At 36.3% G+C, this 21747-nt stretch overlaps 1 protein-coding gene across 1 annotated transcript; it reads left to right on the top strand.

Annotated features, from left to right (window-relative positions):
• Positions 1-16911: 16911 nt before the first annotated feature.
• Positions 16912-17241, top strand: LOC110943279. The gene has a single exon (XM_022185027.1). It carries the CDS (start codon positions 16912-16914, stop codon positions 17239-17241), a length of 330 nt encoding a protein of 109 aa, XP_022040719.1.
• Positions 17242-21747: the final 4506 nt, after the last annotated feature.

Genomic DNA, 21747 nt, shown 5'->3' with positions numbered 1-21747 from the left:
AGATGAAACTGCTCCTCAGGTATCTGCTACTGAGCCCACTGCTCCAGGTGATCAAAGCAGCACACCCACTGTTTTGAAACCCACACCTGCCACCACTAAAAAGACAAAAGAATAAACATCTAGAAAGCCCACCAAATCCAAACCAAAGGCAACTCTGGAAGATGAGATCCCAGAGTCAATGCCAGTGACAGCACAAAAGTCACCAATAACCACTGCTGCTACTTCCTCACAGCAGATGGAAGAAAGATCTCAACCATTGCCTCAAACTCCTCTTGCATCCTCACAAAAGGATCAGGTTGTAAGCACAGGGACTCCACAATATGAAGTTCTGGACCCACTCGGATCCATCTTCCACAGTCCTGATCCCAAGGACATGTCTCTTTCAACTCCTTTACCCTCACCCCACATAATACCACCATCCACCATACCTTTGTTGCATGCAGCTGATGTTACTCAGACACAAACCAGTTCCTCTCAACCACCTATCACTGAGAGTATACTTCAACTGGTGACTGGGTCTGATGTTGACATTTCTGCTATCCCAGCAACAACTGAGGAGGTTACACTACAGGAATTACAAGTAATTTCTGTCAGTAGTTCAAGTGGAGCAGCCACTACAAATGTTGAACCCACTGGTTTACATTTGGACAGTGGTTACATTCATAAGACTCCCTTGAAGGCAATTTCTTCAATAGCACCACTGAGAACCACCAGTGAGATTGTTTTAACTACTGGCAACATCAAATGGTTATCAAGTGCTGAAGAAAGAAGTCCCCAGTACCAAGAACAAGGGGCATCAATGGCTGATTTTTGGGACACTGTTCCTAAGTCATTCATTGGTAAAACCACTGCTGGTGGGGATTCAGATGATCATGTTAACTCAGGTGATGATTCAAGATATCAGGAATTGACGGGCAGGGTCGAAAACCTTAAAACCTCAGTTGCTGAAATAAAAGATATGGTGCAGCAGCTATTAAAAGCTCAGAAAGCCCAATCCACTGCTCCTCCTGCTCAAGCACCTGCTCAACAAGCACCTGCTGCAAATGAGTTATGGAATCTTTTTCAACCACTGCTGGAAAGACAAAAGCAGATGGCAGATCAGCAGCATGCCATACATGTTCAAAAGCTGACAAATATGGTGGAATCAAGATTCAAGGATACTCAGGCGGATATAAAAGCTATAAAGGCTCATATTCAAAGTGCCTCTGGAAAGGTTCCCTCCACTGTTCTCTTCATGAACGAACCCTTCTCAGATAATGCCAAAAAGGGGGAGAAGATCAAGTGGAAGAAAAAGGGAATTGATGATGGTATATATGTTGAGTCAGAAAGTAGCCAAACCAAAACTGCAGTATCAACACACACCACATCACCACACACCACCACAACTACTGTTCCACCACCATCTGTGTCTACAGCACAAAAACCACCATCACCATCAAAAACAGCCAAACCATCATCACCCCCTGCCAAAAAGCAGAAGACAACAGATGTTATAACATCTGTTGTAATGGCAACAGTGGTTGAAACACTAGTTGTTTCAACTGTTGTTAGTCAGCCACTTATCACCACTCAAACAACTGCCATCATAACCCCTGCTCAAAAGCAGAAGACATCTGCTGATACATCAGTAATTGTAATGACAACAGCGGTTGAAGCACCAGTTGTTTCAACAACTGTTAGTCAACCATCCACCACTGCTCTCACCTTTCCTACATCACAACCAAAGCTCTTCAGTAGAAAAAGAAAGCCAATCTCTGCCAATGAGGGTATACACGATCCTAATGCTGCACAATATCCACTGGAACTTGAAGCTATCAAAAATGAGATGAGACAATTCTATACAGAAGAAGATCCTTCAAAAAGAAGATTCTCCTCACTCATAGGCTACATGGCACCAGAAGATATGGATGATTACCTCAAGATCAAGGCAAGGCAAGCTAAAGTAAAAGCTAAGGTTGATAGTGAAAGTGAAGGTCTAAGCGACGAAGGCATTGCTAAAAGACTGGAGTTCTACTTCACAAAAGTAAAGCAGATAGAAGAATTTGCACAAGAGCTAAACAAAGAAAAGGCTGATCAAAAGAAAAGGTTAAGAAAACAATATCTAGCCTACATCATAAAAGAGAAATTCTATCCTGCTGAAGAACAACAGTTCAAAGAATGGCCATTAGTTGCTCTAAAGCATGAGGCAGAAAGGATTGAGAAAATCAAGAATGATCCTACAAAAAGGAAGAATGCTCCGAACTGGAGTAAATACAAAAAGCTCATTGCTGACCTAACTGCAGAGTATAAATGAAAGAAAAAGGAGCTGGTGGATGCAAAAATGGATACTGCTGAAGCCATATCAAAATGATCCAGGCATCAGACTGATGAAGCCTATGAAAGGCTAAAGAAAAGAAAGATAACTGTTTCAAGTGCTTCAAAGAAACGTGAACAAATGATGAAGCTTGAACAGCATATTGAAAACCTCAGAACATTGTTCAAATCAGCAGACAAACCTATTTTTGTGTCAAACCAAGAAGAAGGTAAACAGCTGACTGAAGAAGAGGTCAAAGAAAAGGAAGCTGAGTACTTCAAGGACACCATCATGAAAATGGGTCTAAAAGAAGACAGCTCAACAAAGCTTCAAAACCTTGTTAAGAAGGTATTAAACAAACCTGCATCACCAAACACTGCAACAGACATGTCAGAAATTGAAAGGCAAGAGCAAATTGAGAAAGAAACTGCAGAAGACATAGCTGCAGCAAACAAAGTCATTAAAGAAGCCTTCAAAAGAATGTCTGAAAGTCTGCAAGTGTTCACAAGGCCATTATCTCCTAACTCATCAAAGAATAAATCTCTCCCAAGAAACCCATTTGGTTTAAAAATACTAAAGTGGATATCTGATCAAAATACCCACGTATTGACTCTGGTCAGAACCAATGGTGAAGTGAAGTACATATCAAGGAAAGAAGCACTAGGCCTTAGTGTTGAAGATTTGCAGGATCTCCTTGAACTTACACTGTGTAGGGATGAAGATGATCTAAGTTCCAAAGAATTTGAAGCTGAATTTAAAAGACAAGCTAAGGAACTTTTGGTGAGAAATAAAGGTCCTGAATAATGAAGGGTTTTGGCATTATTTGTTCCAGGGGGAGATTGTTGGGATTGAACCCTACCAGAGGAACAGATAATGTAAAGCCAAAACCGGATCACATCAGTGGACTAACAATAAGCAGCAGCCTACACTTTGCTTTCCCCTTGACAGTGGTATTCCAACAGCTGATGGATCTTAAGTACTGCTCACTACAACAACTGATGAACCAAACACTGATGAAACTCTAAAGAACTGCTGAAGACAAACACTGTTGCTCTACCTACTGTTGTTTCCTAAGTACTGCTGAAAGACACAAGCACTGCCCACTCAAAGACTGGTCACCTTTGAAGAAAGCACTGAAGTTCAACATCAGTGCTCAGGCTACAACAGTGAAACGTGAAGCAGTTGTTATCTCTTGGTTTGTATTGTACCAATAATCAGATGTTGCATATCAGTAGTTTGTTTAAAACAGTGTATATAGGTTGTTAGTTGTTAGATGTCACTATCATGGTAACGTCAGCTGAGATGCTTCAGTGGTTTGGTTTGCCTATAAATGGAGAAGTACCCTGTACTGTTACATTTGATTGACTGAGTGGATTCTTCTTCTTCAGTCCAATCCTTTCATCTTGTGCAACCAACCTTGGGGTATCAGGCTGAGGGGGAGCTTAGTTCTGTAAACATGCTGTAATCATTTGCTTTGTATTTCAATCATTCAACTTAATGAAAAGCATTTGTTTATCAAACTATTTTCCTCTTTGATTGTGTTTACAAAGTTTGTATCCATTTCCGCTGCACTTTATATCATTTCATATATTCTGACTGTTCAATTTATACAAACAAACACAATCATGAGAGCCTTAGATCCTAACAAGCGTTATTAAAAGCTTATCATAGAGTCCCTATTCCTTTTCTCAATGAATTGATATCTTCTTTTGATTAAAAAAACAATTTTGAAGCTTTTTCCTTTTAAGTTTGCTTTAAAAAGCAACTACTTTTTTTTATATCGCGCGTTACGGTGAAACCGAGCAAATGATAATGTAAAACAAACGTGATTTGAAGATAAAGCATGTTGTTTAGAAAGTCAAACCATTAGAACGATTTAGTTTATTATCGTACCGTTTTATGATATCAAATAAATATTTTATTTTGAATATAACCTCGTTTTAACAAAACTTATAACGGAATGTCAGGGAAAGAAATAAAACACAACTACGTACTTAAGTTTTTAGAAAAAAGTTATAAATGTAACTTATTAAAGAAGTATCAAATTAATATATGTTAAAAAAGAAAAAAAACAATTATTAAAATAAAGGTAAAGGAAATAGATGTTTAAAAAAAGAACAAAATGTTAGTAAAAGTAAATATAATAATAAAACATTATAATATAAAAATAATAAAATAATAAAAAAACTATATATTATTATAAAAATAAAGTTACTATTCATCGTCCCTCGAAATCAATATATATAATTTTTATATCGCGCGTTGCGACGAAACCGAGCAAATGATAATGTAAAACAAACGTGATTTGAAAATAAAGCATGTTATTTAGAAAGTCAAACCATTAGAATGATTTAGTTTATTATCGTATCGTTTTATGATACCAAATAAATATTTTATTTTGAGTATAACCTCGTTTTAACAAAACTTATAACGGAATGTCAGGGAAAGAAATCAAACACAACTACGTACTTAAGTTTTTAGAAAAAAAAAAGTTATAAACGTAGCTTATTAAAGAAGTATCAAATTAATGGATAAATTAATATATGTTAAAAAAGAAAAAAAACAATTAATAAAATAAAGGTAAAGGAAATATACGTTTAAAAAAAAGCAAAAAATGTTGGTAAAAGTAAATATAATAATAAAATATTATAATATAATAAATAATAAAATAATAGAAAAACTATATATTATTATAAAAATAAAGTTACTATTTATCGTCTCTACAAATCAATATATATAATAACATTTCACTTTACACGTTTAGATATGATCTACTTTGAAGCCCATTTTCTGCCATGTTGTAAATGAAAGTTAGAGAAGCTTTGAGTGTTTTAATTTATCACATGTTATGCACACCAATCATCTAATATAATGCTCAAATTGTTTTTGCATATGTGGATGATAGTATTTAACTAATCGAATTTCAAATACTCAAATTCTTCGAATTTTGAAAATTTGATATGGATTCGAATTCGATTCTAAGCTTTTGAATTTGATTCGAATACTAAACACATGTAGTTGACAAACTGCCATAGAAATCAAAATCAAATAACAAACCATTAAACGAAGTAACAAACTAAATGAACTAGAAATCAAATACAAATTATTAAAGTCGATTACTAGTTTAGGGTACTATTTTGGGATTGATCATTAGATCGAATATAAATATTACAAAGTATAAAAAAACACTTTTGTAGTTATGTGTAGGGAAAGATTCAATAAAAAGTGAATTTTGTCTAAGTAGTCTAAGATAGATTTTGGTAGTCACATGTGGCACTCCTTATAAGTATTATAAGTAAGAAGGAAGAATATTTTGGTACTTAAACATAGGGTTGTAGACGAACCGAACGTTCAGCGAACAGTTTGTGAACCGTTCGGCGGGAAGTTCGTGTATGTTCGTTCGATAAGCTTAACGAACGAACACGAAATTTCGTTCGATAGCTTAACGAACGAACACGAACAAAGGTCTTGTTCGTTCGACTGCGTTCGTGAACGTTCGATAATATGTTCGTTTATGTTTGTTCGTGTTCGTTCGTTTATGTCCGTTCGTGTTCGGTTTTCTATGCTTATTTTTCTAAAAGTTTTTAATGTTTTATTAATTTTTTACTTTCCCCCATATGTATTTCCCTCTCTCTGGCCCTCTCCCTCTTTGATATCACGCTCCTTCTTTCAGCCTATCTCCAATCGATTGAACATCCAAAATTCCTTAATGAACGAACACGAACATAGCCTTGTTCGTGTTCGTTCGGTTCGTTTACAGGATAAACATGTTGATCCTTATAAGTAAGAGTGTAAAAATAACATGTGACACCTCTTTTGTTTTCTAAAAAATACAACCAAAAAAATCAAGTAAAAAAATCCAGTACAAAAAAATATAGCACAAAAAATCAAGTACAAAAAAATATAGCACAAAAAAAATCTAGTACAAAACATATAGCAAAAAAAATTTAGTACAAAAAAATTAGCACAAAAAATTCAACAAAAAAAAAATTAAGACAAAAAAATTTAGCACAAAAATGTAGTACAAATATTCATCACAAGTAAGCTATACAACGTGATAATACAACACATTTTTGTAGGTTTTTTTTAGTTGTCACATTTTATATACCAATATGGTATTCAAATTAAAGATAAAAAAGCGCTCGATTTTATGGTGAATTTTTATGAAAAAAAAATATCATATAAAAAAAGTTATGAACGTTTAAAAAATAAGGGTGGAATATATATATATGTGTCTTGCATGTGAAGAGAGAGTAAAATAATAGAATTTAAGGAATATGTCACAGAATAGTAACCAAGTTTCAAAAGTGTTCTAATTAGGTCGTTCATATCGTTTTTATCCCAATTAAATAACTTAACATTCAAATCGAGTCATGTCCTTTTTTTTCTATGTGTCAAGAAAAAAATGAAGAATAAGATGTTGAGGTCGAATTATTTTAATATATGAAATTATATTTATTAAAAATAAAAACACTTTAATTACATTAAAAATTAAAAAAAACAAGTTACAATTCACGTCATCACTCAAAGTTAGCATCAAATAAAAGGGAAAAAAGAAACAAAAATCCACATCACTATGGTTACTTATGGAATGGATGAAAAACCCCTTAATTTTAATGAAAAATGAATGATGAGTGACCTGATTGGAACACTTTTGAAACTTTAGTGACCTAATTGGAACGCTTTTAAAACTTGGTTACTATTCTACAAAGTTACCCATTTCTAAAGATACCCTTACACTACTATTTTTTCCCTATATTTTCATCTTAATCATTGATTTGAAAAATGAAAGGTTAAGATTCATTCTCATCCTATTTAGGCAAAATAAATTTTTTATTTGATCTTACCCCGTTATCTTTATGCATGCATTTATTGGATGTGTGTATTTATTTGTATATGTATAAATAAAAACAAATGCATAATTTGAATTTCGAATCGAATTGAATATGACAAATTCATATTTATTTCGAAACTTGATTACTGAATTCGAATATTCGAAAGCAGAATTTGAATAAGGACGTCCCCTATACCGAATAGCCTAACTACCTATCTATGTATTTATTTCCAACAACTAATTTTCCCTTCTTTCTCAACTACTTTTAAACTGCCTTTCGGTACATTTTGAGAGCATGAACTAAACATAGAGCGGTATCTTCACTTCAACTTATCACTAAAGCTTCTCCTATAAACTAAACATCAATATTCACTACAAACTCTTAATGACTTGGAAACTGTTGCATATCTAGAACAATTGCCATACTCGTAGTGACACTATCAAATTTGTTTCTCATCTTGTGACCGTGAGGCGTTGATATCAATGAAATTCGATAAAATCCCCAGTTTTAGAGTTTGCTTTAGGTGTCCGGAAATGTTGAGCCATCCTGGGCACTCTAATAGACAAAAGTAATATCACCAACGATGAAGTGACATGATTTTGGACCATTGCCCATTGCTGATCATCATTCAAGAGGTAGAAATGACATTTTTAATTGCAAGTTTAATTAAAGATATAGCCAGTGCCGAAGCTTGAGATTTCTGACCGGTGAGTCGAAAACGTATATACCCAAAAAATTTTATAAAACCGGAGGGTCGAAAACGTGTATACCCAAAACTTTCTATACAAAAACTACATACTCTCCACTACTGAGCGAAAAGTTCAGGGATCGGCCGCCCCTCCCACCCCCACTATGCTTCGCCAATGGATCTAGCTATGGACAAGTATAATTTAGATTGCCTCTTTTGTTGGTTCGATTTTTTAGTTCTACATCAAAATTCATTTTGTTGAAGTTTTTTTATTCATAAAAATTTGTCGTAATCACTAGACCTAGAAAAATAATCTTGAACATAAACATAGCTATGATCGAGTTTACGTACTACTACTACAAATCAATGATTCATAAAACTTTTTAATCGTAAAATTATAAAAATTAACTTAACACAATCCTTCTTTTATTAATTATAGAAACGGATATGGCTGATAAAAAAAATATGTATATAAAAACTATAACTTAGAAGTCTGTATATGCTCTTAGTATTTATAGCTTAACTAAAATTAAGATGTAATTTTATCAAATATAAAATTAATTTTATAAACTAAGTTAAGTTATTGGGAAAATCTATAAATGTTACTAATTTTTATAGCTAAACTGATGAAATTTTATCAAATGTAAAATTCCTTTTTATAAACCAAGTTAATTTATTGGGAAAAAACATTAAATAACATTTAAAGGATGGTGACAAGAGAAAAAATGTTGAAGCTTTGAGGACAAGTGCTAGGAACTCTAGAAAAGCGTTGAGTGCGTGTTTCAAAGGTGTCAAAAACGACAAACGGCGTTCACATTTTCGCTTTCCAAAACTAGAGATTCCTTTTTGTTTTTGAGAGATTGAAAGTATGGTTAATTAGATTATCCGCACCATCCTTTCTACAAACAGCCTAATCAGCATGCCACATCAGCTTTTCACTTATTCTTTCCACAAACACTTTTTACCCACAACAATAACATATATATCCTTTCCACAAACAACCTTATTATAATTATTTTATTAAATTTAAACTAAATAAAAAAAAGAAAGGACCCACCATTCTCCCATTCTTCACTATTCTTCCCCAAGAATCCTTAAGAATGAACACCCTCCATGTCATCCTTTACAACACCACTAATCTATCCCTCTCACAAATGCCCTCCACATAGGCCAAGAATCACCTACAAACATCCTTGATGTGAATAGTCTTAATAAAGGCCCCCTTATTCCCACACCCCCTAGATCTTATTTTCACATCCCTAGTGTATACGGGCCGTATACAAAATATACGGCCCGTATAGAATGTTTTTGAATAGGAAAATGCGCAGAGAATGTTTTTTTTTATTTTATTATATACGGCCCGTATATTGTTATACGAGCTGTATACAAGTGTATACGATTTATAAAAAGTATACGGCTCAATGGATTTATTTCTGAGGTTTTTGATGTTTACCAAAGGTATACGGGCCGTATAACTGTATACGGGCCGTATAGATTGATGTTTTTCAATTATCACATTTTTTCCTGTAAAAACACCATCATTCTAGGGTTTCTAAACTCTTCATCACCTTTAAACAACGTTGATCGGAACACGCTGCTTAAATCGGAGCACAAGTAGAGTAACGTTACCGATCAGTCCGTTGATCAAGTAACTAGCAGAAGAACCCGACACAAACAAGTTTTCCACAGTTTGTTATTCAGATCTCTATTCGGTCATCTTTCCAAACTACAACACACGATAACTTTAAACTTTATAGTGTGTGATTTGACCAGGAAATGATTGGAGGTGATTGCTACCTTTAATAAGCTGTCATAGTTGTCAAATTCGATTTCAACAAATCTTTTCCTTTTCCTTCAATTTCTAGAACATTCTCCGTAACATGAAGACGTGTCGGGTTCTTCTACTAGTGGTATTTTAATGAAGTATTGAAGATTGAATGTGCAAACCCAACCGTTTTTTACTACGGAAACGGTGGCTATGCGAAATACAAACCGCAACCGTTTTTTACTACGGAAACGGTGGCTATGCGAAATACAAACCGCAATCTTTTGTGACTATGGGAAACACAAGTTTTCTTTTTGAGCTTGATGGATGTCCGTTATCTCAGTTGAGGCGGGCATTGTTTAAATCTCAATATAAGTAGATGTTACGTGTAACTTCATTAAACCAAGAACAAAGCCTATTTCGAAACACATGTGTTCGTATCAGCGTTGTTTATCACCCTGTGTGAGCATTGGAAACCCGACAAACAGTCTTGACAACTGTGACAGCTTATCTATCTGTGTGTGTCACATCCATCCTATTATAGCAATTGATATGATTAATTTTACAGTTTTTTTTTTCTAATTAGCGTTGTTAACTACCAAAAGAATGCATACACAAATAGTTCTAGTGGACGAAGCAAAGAGACCGTTGTGTATATGAATCACGTTTTTTTCTAATTAGCGTTGTTAACTACCTAGAAATTGATATGGTGAGTTAGTAATCAAAATCAAGATATCAGACAACGTGCCTTTCGAGATCCAAGAGGAAATAATCAAACGGCTTCCAGTAAAATCACTGATTCGATTCCGATCAGTCCCCAAATCATGGAAAGTTGTTGTTGTTATTGTGCCTATCTCGGTTGTTCAGTACTTTCATGATAATAAAACAAGAAATAATCAAACGGCTTCCAGTAAAATCATTGATTCGATTCCGATCAGTCTCCAAATCATAGAAAGCTGTTGTCGTTATTGTGCCTATCTCGGTTGTTCAGTACTTTCGTGATAATAAAACAAGCAGACATTGATTTTGCCAAGATTGAAGGAAAGAATCTGGCCATAAGCGTTGTGGATTCTCAGCGTTATTCGAATGTAAGTGGATCGGGTTCTGCTAGTTATTCGGAATGTTTCGTTTCATCACAGAAGACGTGTCGGGTTCACAACTCTCCTATATCAACATACTCTTCTCCAGACGCTTAGTTGTTACGAATGACAAGTTGAGGGGTCTAGTTAACTTTCAGATTCAGATTCAGGAAGCAGATGATTGGAGCGCAGGAATCAATGCAAAACCCTCACCCTCAAAATCAACCAGAAACCAAAGGAAAAAGGGCAGATAATGGCCTGGTAACCGGAAGAGAAAAAACCCTAGTGCATATTCAATCTTCATTGCTTCATTAAAATTACAACACACGATAAAATGATTGGAACTCACCTGATAACAAATAATCAGTTCAAACTTTCAACAATCGATATCTGGTCCTTGTTTTTCCACATCATTCTGTCACTTTGTGCTGTAGAAACCGGTGATGAATTTGTGTATCTAAATCAGGTTCTCTGCCTTAGATCGGTCATTCCTTGTGATACATGAACGTTGTATTCTTGTCTTTCAGAAGAGTTGGTATTGAACCAAGAATACTTCAAACATTCTAAACCCTACTTGGAAACAAACCAACAAAATCCTTATACTCTTCTAGCAGAACCTGACACGTCTTCTATCATGTGACGGACACAGGTGCAAGAGAATGGCGAGTTATTTTCAGTTATTTCTGTTGATCCACAAATTCCATTGTTTAAATCAGAATCAGGTTCTCAAAACAAGGATCGTTCTAATAGATTAAAGAGAATAAACCAATTTTTTACCATTTTTTACCCATAGTATACGGGCCGTATAACAATATACGACCCGTATACATCGTTCGTATACATTGTATACGATCGGTAAAAAAAAATTTTACCGAGAGTATACGGCCGTATAAACCGTATACGACCCGTATACATATGGTAAAAACCTCTGTAATCTTTATATAGTGTGTGATTTGACCGGTTGTATTAAGTTATCTCTGTTGAATTTGATTTCAACAAATCTTTTCCTTTTCCTTCAATTTCTAGAACATTCTCCGTAACATGAAGAGAAATCAATTGTATTTTTTTAGTTGATTCTCTTGTTAAGTTTCTGAACCAACCGAAATCCACAAATTCCAACAGTTACTTTGTTTATACTGTCCGGTTTCCAAACTCTTTCACTCAAAGTTAATATTCACTGTGGTGGATGCAAGCATAAAGTTAGAAAAATACTCAAGAAGATTGAAGAGTACACAACTGAAGGTTCAGTGCACGAAAAGTTTCTTACGAACGATATGTATCAAGAAGCTCAGTATCAACAACTTGTGAGTGGGAATATGGCTATGAAGAATAGTATGGATAAACAATCACCGGTACGGATTTTGGTGTTTTGGTAGGTTAAAAGAGGTGAATAGTCCTTGTTTTTCCATGTATCAACAATCACCGGACGTGTCATGTTCTTCTGCTAGTAGTATGAGTCTGAGTCCATTGTGGTTCGTGAACGTATTGTTGAAATCGTCCATCACTTAAGACCTTCAAAGATTTGTTGAAATCGAAGAAAAGAGTAACTAGCAGAAGACGTGTCGGGTTCTTCCAACAAATTGTGTATGTGTTTGTGCTGTAGAAACCGGTGATGAACTTGTGCTGTAGAAACCAGTGATGAACTTGTGTTGTAGAAACCGATGATGAACTTGTGCTGTAGAAACCGGTGATGAACTTGTGTTGTAGAAACCGGTGATGAACTTGTGCTGTAGAACGTTGGAAACCCGACAAACAGTCTTGACAACTGTGACAGCATAATCAATCTTCATTGCTTCATTAAAATTACAACACACGATAAAATGCTTGTAAAATTGCATCAACACTCCTATATCAACATACTCTTCTCCAGACGCTTAGCTGTTATGAATGACAACTTGAGGGGTCTAGTTAATCTATTACAAGCTACAACACACGATAACTTTACACTTTATATAGTGTGTGATTTGACCGGTTGTATTCAGTTATTTCAGTTGATCCACATATTCCAACAAATATTTCACTCCAGTAGCTGAAACCAAACGTAGACGGAGATGATAGGCATGGTAACCGGAAGAGAAAAAACGGTAGTGATTCGGAATGTTTCGAATCATCACAGAAGACGTGTCGGGTTCTTCTGCTAGTGATTCGGAATGTTTCGAATAATCACAGAAGACGTGTCGGGTTCTTCTGCTAGTGATTCGGAATGTTTCGAATCATCACAGAAGACGTGTCGGGTTCTTCTGCTAGTAGTATGAGTCTGAGTCCATTGTGGTTCGTGAATGTTTCGAATCATCACAGAAGACGTGTCGGGTTCTGCTAGTAGTATGAGTCTGAGTCCATGCGACAGACACAATTCTTGCAACTTAAATCCACAATCAACGTATACAGATGTAAGAGAATGGCGAGTTATTTTCAGTTATTTCTGTTGATCCACAAATTCCATTGTTTAAATTAGAATCAGGTTCTCAAGACAAGGATCGTTCTAATAGATTAAAGAGAATAAACCAATTTTTACCCATAGTATACGGGCCGTATAACAATATACGACCCGTATACAATCATCGTATACATAGTATACGATCGGTAAAAATATTTTTTACCAGTCGTATACGGCCGTATAAACAGTATACAACCCGTATACGCATGGTAAAAAATGGTAATAGGTTGTGGTTCAGCCAAAATGACATCTAGCATTACTAACGATTCAAGTAAGTATCTAAAATTTTGAAAATTCAGGTTTACCTTGTTAGTTTCTCAAAACACTAATAAACATCTGCTTCCTGAATCTGAATCAGAATGTTAACTCTTTCACTCATAAACATCTGCTTCCTGAATCTGAATCAGAATGTTAACTCTTTCACTCATCAACATCGAGGGTTGTATCGGAATCAGGCGTTGGAAGGATTGTAGTAGTAGGACATTGGTACCACTGTGAAAGTTGCATCAGGAAGCTCAACTTTAACGGACCGGTTATTCGACCGAGTAATCAATTGTATTTTTTTAGTTGATTCTCTTGTTAAGTTTTTCTGATCCAACCGAAATCCACAAATTCAAGTCAAGGATCGTTCTAATAGATTAATGAGAATAAACCCTCGTTTCTTCATCTTCATCTTCATCTTCAAGAATAATGATGAACAGATGATGTTGGGAATTAAACGCATGTACGTGACAAAACAAGGATCGTTCTAATAGATTAAAGAGAATAAAGCAAGTATGTTGTGAATTCGCATAAACATATATTCGTTTCATAACCTCCTGCTATAAATCAACCACAACTGACAAAGAGCCTGTATTAGAAACCATCCTATGTCTTTTACCAACCGAAGAGGCAGCAAGGACAGATAATACTTCATTTGTCGAGAAACCATATTGTCAAGAAACTAATATCTCTTAATACTTCATTTGTAACCGTAAGGATAATGCAAATTTGTACGTAAAGATCTCTACACAAACTGTGTATGTGCTTGTGCTATAGAAACCGGTGATGAATTTGTGTATCTAAATCAGGTTCTCTGCCTTAGATCAGTCATTCCTTGTGATACATGAACGTTGTATTCTTGTCTTTCAGAAGAGTTGGTATTGAACCAAGAATACTTCAAACATTCTAAACCCGACTTGGAAACAAACCAACAAAATCCTTATACTCTTCTAGCAGAACCCGACACGTCTTCTATGATGATTCGAAACATTCACGAACCATAATGGACTCAGACTCATACTACTCACCCTCCCCTGAGGAAAAGTTTTCCCGATGACTCATGACAAAGCAGTTGGTTTGGGTTCATATCAGCGTTGTTTATCACCCTGTGTAAGCATTGGAAGCCCGACCACTAGCAGAATCATTGCATTACATCTCCGTTGAAAACAAGTGATTAAAACGCTTCTCCTTACGACTCTCATCAAATGCCTCACCCTTCCTTTTTTATTACAGTCATACGACACGTTTTTTTTGTTTTTCAGTCTTTGTTACTTGTTAAAGTTTTATTTTTTTTTTCTACTTTTAGAAAGATTTGACCACCTAAGGTGATTGACACCTTAAATCCATTAAATACTTTGGGTAAAATCTAATTTTCTTTTCATACGGGCCGTATACAGTATTCGTATCCATTGTATACGACCAGGCAAATTCTTTACACATGGTGTATACGGGCCGTATACAGTTATACGACCCGTATGGAATGAAAAAAACTGACAAAGTCTGAAGGCACAGACTTTGTTAGTTTTATTTTATTATATACGGGCCGTATAACTGTATACGGCCCGTATACACCATGTGTAAATAAGTTTTTGCCATGTATTAATATTAGGACCCTTAATAAACCGTCAAAACGAATCTGGTTATTCAAAGTAGTGCAAGTCGGCTGCATTGTTCGGTTTGAGATTTATATTGTTTTGCATCTAACTTGAGTTTTGACGGTTTAACATTTTACCGAAGATTAAAGTTGGAACCAAATATGTAAACCGAGTTGAACTTTTAACCTTTCATTATTTATCTTTTTTTTTGTGTGTGATATTCAGGTATGTATACAGGACTAACTCTGTAGTAGAGCTGGCAATAGGTAACCTGTACGTAACCTACTAAGACACGATAACAGAAAAGTACACTATGTGATTTTTTACGTTTTTAAAAATAATCAAAATTTGAAAGTTAGGATCCATTATTTCTCCTCCTAGGTGCATAAAATATACATCTGTCTTATAGACATTGGATATAAAGTAGTTAAACGAGTCATATACATGTTTAAAATTTTTGTTGTTCGCGTTATTAGATACCTGTTAAACCTGTTAAGACACGATTTGCCAGCTCTACCCTGTAGTGTGTAAAGGTAAAACAACCGTTTAGGGCCCCACCTCCAAGGGCCCCCTAGTTCCTTTAAGGCCTTCTCATATCATATGGTGCAATGCCCCATGCCATATGACATGGGGTCTGACGTGGGAAGGCGGATGACACCGGCACCCGACAGGTGGGGCGGCAATGGGGGCAGGGTGAGGGCAGTCGTGGACGTGGGAATGGCATGAGGGGGAGTGTTTGTGGTGGGTCCCAGCCACGTAGAGGGGGGGGGGAGGGTTCACCAGAGGGAATAGATTTTTGGTAGGAATCTGGATTGCCAGCGTGTTTGTTTCTTGGGGAGGAAGAAGGATTAAGGGTGTGTTTGGCAAAAGTAGCTGGTGGTTGGAAACTGTAGCTTTTTAGATATATTTTGATGTTTGGCAGAGTAGATGGAACTTTTAATAAAATGTATAAAATGACCAAAATGTATATAACTAAAAAACATAACTAAAAAGTTCATTATCTTCGGAGGTTAAAATAGTCATTTTTCTCTAAAAACTTGTAGCTTCTTCTAAATGCTACTAGTAGGAGCGTTCAACCAAAAGAATCAAGCTCATAACCTAAAAGATTCAAGCTCTTTCAACCAAACAAAAACTTTTATTGAGTAGGACTTTTTTTTTTTTAAAGCTTAAAGCTAGAATCTTCTAAAAGCTTCATGCCAAACATACCCTAAATAAAATTCAAAATTTTCATATTCTCCCTATAATTTCTGTAAAATTAAAAAAATGCCTATTATTCTTATTTTCAAGTTCCAGTCTGGGTGATAATAGTTTCATATTGAGAGATTTAAATTGAGAATCTAGTGTGCGAGTGAACTCTCTAACGTAGATCCCGTTAAGACAAAGTACTAAAACTCCCTAGCTAAGGTAATGTGTAGTGGGGCTCCATGTGGCGCCCTTTTTCTCTCATAACGCCCCATAACGCCCTGAACATCGCGATGTGCGGCGTTATGGGGTTTTTTTTGGTGGGCGGCGCGATACATATCGCGGCGTTATTTTTGTTTGGTTACTTCATTTGGCCAATCAAAAAATAGAATAGAGTTTTTATAATTAATAATAAAATTGAAAATTAATAATTAGGTAATAATGGGTAAAGGCTTTATGATTACGGTCTTAAATGTATAACGCCCCATAACGCCCACCCGCCCACATAACACGACATGTGTTGCATAACGCCTACACAGGGGCTTTATGACGACGGATGTAATAATAATTCACAAGTTATGGAGAAAAAAAACAAAGAAGTGAATTGAATGCATCTGAAATTTGTTAGCACGTATTGGCCACGACACACCCCAGTCAACACGTACTCTCTCTCTCTTCCTCTATATAAACCCCACCACCTCCATTAACTCATTTTAACCTCCTCTTCCAGATCTTTCCCAGATCTCCAGAGAAGCTTCACATCTCCCTCAATATCAATGGCGTCTGGAGCTGCCGGAGACTCCATTTTCGGCAACGTATTCGGCGGATGCATCTCCAGCGACGACATCGGCATCAAGCGCCGTCCATACCACCGCAACTGCAGTTGCGCTCTTCACAAATCCGGCGAAAACCATCACTGTTCTCACGCTCTCCCTCCGAAAGTATCGTATCCGGTTAGAAGGTCGTGGAGTGAAGGTTGTTTGGTGGCGATGACGTCAGCCGCTGCGGCGTCGTCTCCTGGATCTTCTCCGTGTTGTCCTTCTTCTCCGGCGCCGGCTAGTTCTGTTACGGCGAGGTTGCCGCCGCATGCTCCGTATCATCATTAGGTTATGGTGTGGTGAAGGTTTGAAGATGTGTTAGGGTTTGTTTTTTTTTTTTTTTTTGTGTGGTTTTAGGGTTGGAGTGATAGGATACTGAATATCAAATCGAATCGGAATCATGTACATCCTTTGATCATCTATAGTTTATCCAGTTTTCTTTGTGATTTATTGTTACAGTTTTAGTTTATAGTTTATTTTCTTTTCTTAGATGTTAGATAATCTGTTGTGTTTTTGTGGAATCAATTGATAGATGTATGTTGTTCATCTATTCTTTTTTTTTTAACGGCAAGGAGATGTGTTAACCACCGTGATATCGGGCGTGGCTAAGTTCGGCCCGCCGTCAGCTCATTGGCTCTCCTAGATGTGCGGAAACCCGACCTTCACCTGTCTAAAGGCACGACAGTCGGTAAAACTTCGTATCCTATCCAAAACGAACCTACGCATGCCTGTAACTCAAGTGAGGGTATTAAAGATGGTTGAACAGTGACTCAGTCCAGTCAGGTTGGCTCCATTGGCGCACAAACTGGCTTGCCCGTTCCAAGTTGTGAGTTGGACTATGTGTCTCTAGCGAAGGCTTGGGGCACGTGGTTCCTACAGGGGGCACTATCACTCATATTTGCTCTTCATCTGGATGTCACAGGAAATAACGAGGAGAGTGAGAGTCGAACTTGGGGTCACAAAGAACACAAAATCTTTCCCTAACCACTCCACCAATACCTCGATGATCTGGTTTTAAACACTTTTGATTTCAATAAAATTCATCAATGTTATGATTCATTTGTACCGTTTTTACTCGGATTTCATCAGCAAATTACATGCTTGGTTATAAAAATTATTCTTAATGCTAACTATTTACTTTTTAATAAATTTCATCGCAATTATTAATTATTATAAAAAATGCTAACCATCAAGTTCATTTACTATACTTGCTCGAATTTCTGACAGCAAATTTCATGTTATTATAAAAAATCTTATTACTATCAATTTCGTATATTTTTAGTCAAATCAATTAGAGTACGTCTCAATGATGGATCGTATACTACCGAGGCATGGTGCGGTCCTGAGGGTATATCCGGTTTTACCCAACTGTTACCCCAGCGAGTCTCTCGTGTGAGGACAGTATGGTTTTCAGGGGGAATCAGCTTGCGCGGGAGCCGAGGCCCGATAGAACATCTCGTCCTCAAATGCGGGGCTCCCGGTAACAGCTAAGTCATGTACATAAAGTCGCTCTTCAAACAAAAAAATATTTTAGTCAAAGCAATTATGAGCAACAGACAACAGTTTGCAGGTGGAAAATGATATTTTCTCTCCTTTTTTTCCATTTTTATTATAAAACTTTGTAACTTAAAATTTAAAATATATATAGAAGGATTTTTTTAACGTAAAATATGTGAGTTAGCTAAAGTACAAATATCACTCGACAGATATCAAACAAAATAATACAAGTGTTCGTTTTGTAAATGAATCTCGAATGATATAACTTAGAGTAAATTACAAGTTTTGTCGTTTATGTTTACATAAAATTGCAGGCGTTGTTCTTTTGAGCAAAAGTTTACAGGCGGTGTCCTTAACCTTTCAAAATCTTGTACGTTTTGTCCTTTAGTCCAAACGTGGTTAGAAATCTCAGTTAATTTTTGTCATGTGCAATGCACATGAGGGCACAATAGTCTTTTTATCTCTTAACTCTTTCATTTATAACCCTAACCAACCCTCAATTCATCTCTTCAATCCTCCACCATCACTGCCATTGTTTGTAATCGAAAGTTCTTGAACGAAAGACGCCCACTGCGCACCAAACCCGATATCAAAATCGATGATGTGAATGTTTTTCGTATCTCCAAGAGCCTCAAGAAGTGTCTGGTTTGAAGTGAAATTCATAAACTGAATAACCGGAGAAACTTCAGAAAACATTTTATAAGCTCCCATCTTGAACATGCCATTAAAATGTGGAGTAATTCTGTTCACAGATAATAACTGGTTCCCAGAGAGCATTAGCTCAGCCACAGCGAATAACTGGTCACAAATAACCTGGTTTAGTGGTGGTGGTGGGATGGCGGTACAGAACTTTGTGGTGCTTCTTGTTTTACCACTGCCACCGGAGACGGTTTCTTGAGCAGTGACTCTTGACCCTGATTCAAAATCGGAACTTTTTGCAAACCTGGATTTAAAATCAAGTCTTTTTGAAAACCCGGATTCAAAATCGATTCTTTTTGGAAAACTGGATTCAAAATTAGAACTTTTTCAAAACCCGGGTACAAAATCGAATCTTTTCGATGACCCAGATCAGAAACAGGGGATTTTTGAAGATTGTGGTGGTAGAACTGCACTTGAGGTGGTGAGGGTTATAAATGAAAGGGTTGAGAGATAAAAAGACCATTGTGTCCTCATGTGCATTGCACATGATAAAAATTAACTGAGATTTCTAACCAGGTTTGGACTAAAGGATAAAACGTGCAAGATTTTGAAAGGTTAAGGACATTGCCTTAAACTTTTGGCTAAAAGGACAACGCCTGCAATTTGATATAAATATAAAGGAGAAAACTTGTAATTTACTCTATAACTTATTATTAATTAAAGATCTTACTGTCAATTTCATATCTGTTGACAGATATCAAACAAAATGATACAAGTGTTTGTTTTGTAAATGAATCTCAAATGATATATAATTTATTATAAATAAAAGATCTTACTGTCAATTTCATATTTTACTCTAGGAATGATTTTTTTTTGTTTTTTTACAAATTTATAGAGAACTTGTTAGGATCGGAGGCTCTCATGATTGTGTTTGTTTGTGTAAATTGATCATTCAGAGAATATTAAACAGGGAAAAGTGCAGCGGAAATGAATACAAACTTTGTAAACACAATCCAAAGAAGAGAATAGTATGATAAACAATTGCTTCACATTAAGTCAAATGATTGAATTTCAAAGCAAATGATTACAAGCATGCTTACAATACTAAGCTCCCCCTCAGCCTGATGCCCCAAGGTTGGTTGTACAAGATGAAAGGATTGAATTGAGGAGAAGAACTCACTCAAAACGATCAAATGTAACAGTACACAGTATTGCTCCATTTATAGGCAAACCAAACCACTGAAGCATCTCAGCTGACGTCACCATGATAGTGACATCTAACAACCTAACAAACTATAAACACTGTTCTATACAAACTACTGATGTTTAACGATTGATTATAAGTACAATACAAAACAAGAGATAACTACTGCTTCACGTTCCGCTGTTGTAGCCTGAGCACTGATGTTGAGCATCAGTGCTTTCTTCAAAGGTGATCAGTCTTTTAAATGGGCAGTGCTTGTGTCTTCAGCAGTACTTAGGAAACGACAGTAGATAGAGCAACAGTGTTTGTCTTCAGCAGTCTTTAGAGTTTCATCAGTGTTTGGTTCATCAGTTGTTCTAGTAAGCAGTACTTAAGATCCATCAGCTGTTAGATTACCACTGTCAAGGGGAAAGTTTAGTGTAAACTGCTGCTTATGATGAATCCACTATTCTGAACCAGTTTTGGCTTTACATCATCTGTTCCTCTGTAGGGTTCAATCCCAACAATCTCCCCTGGAACAGATGATGCCAAAACACTTCATTATTCAGGATCTTTATTGACTCATCAGTAGTCCCCTTACGTGAGCTTTGAATTGTAATTCAAAGTTCATGGAATCCTTATCACCCTCATCCCTGCACAGTGTAAGCTCAAGGAGATCTTGTAAATCTTCTACACCCAGGCCAAGTGTATTTTCCCTTGATATATGCTTCACCTCACCATTGGATCTGAGCAGAGTCAATACATGGGTCTTTTGATCAGACAACCATTTTAGTATTTTTGAATCCAATGGGTTTCTTGGGAGAGGTGTTATTTGATGAGTTTGGAGATTGTGGCCTGGTGGTGACAGCTTTGAGCAGTGTCTTGAGATTTAGTTGTTTCTTGTAGTTCCGCTCTAAGTGTCTGAAGAACCATCTTCATGATATATTCTTCTGAAGCTTGGTCTTCTTTTGGTATTTCTGCATCCATCTGCTTTGTTTCCTTCTTTGATAAAGGATGGCAGCAAGTGGTGTTTGTGGTGGTGGTGATGTTTTAGATGTGGCAGTGGTTGATTTATTGGGGATGGCAGTGGTTGTGGTGTGTGTTGATGTGGTATTGGTGGCAGTTGTTTGGGTGACAGATTTTGTGGGAACAGAAGTTGTGGTTGAAGTAGTAACTGGCTTAGTTTTAGAAGCTGTGGTGGTTGATTGCCTTGTTTTTAACAGGACTCTTCTTTAAATGAAGTACCAACCTCTTCTTTTTCTTTTTGCAGAACTATTTTTTTTTCCAACCAAGGCTCTGCTCTCATCCCTTACCCTTTTAATATCAGCAGTGGTTTTGAGACCAACTGAATTGACTTGACTTTGGACGATCCTCATTTGTGTATCTTCATCATCTGCTTGAATTTTCAGGGTTTCATCACCTCCCTTTTCCTTTTCTTTGACAGATGTTTCAGCAGAAGTTACTGAGAGATTTTC

This window comes from Helianthus annuus, chromosome 5, assembly GCF_002127325.2.
Source record: "Helianthus annuus cultivar XRQ/B chromosome 5, HanXRQr2.0-SUNRISE, whole genome shotgun sequence".
Taxonomy (NCBI): Eukaryota; Viridiplantae; Streptophyta; class Magnoliopsida; order Asterales; family Asteraceae; genus Helianthus; species Helianthus annuus.
This window is presented reverse-complemented; position numbering and strand designations above follow the sequence as displayed.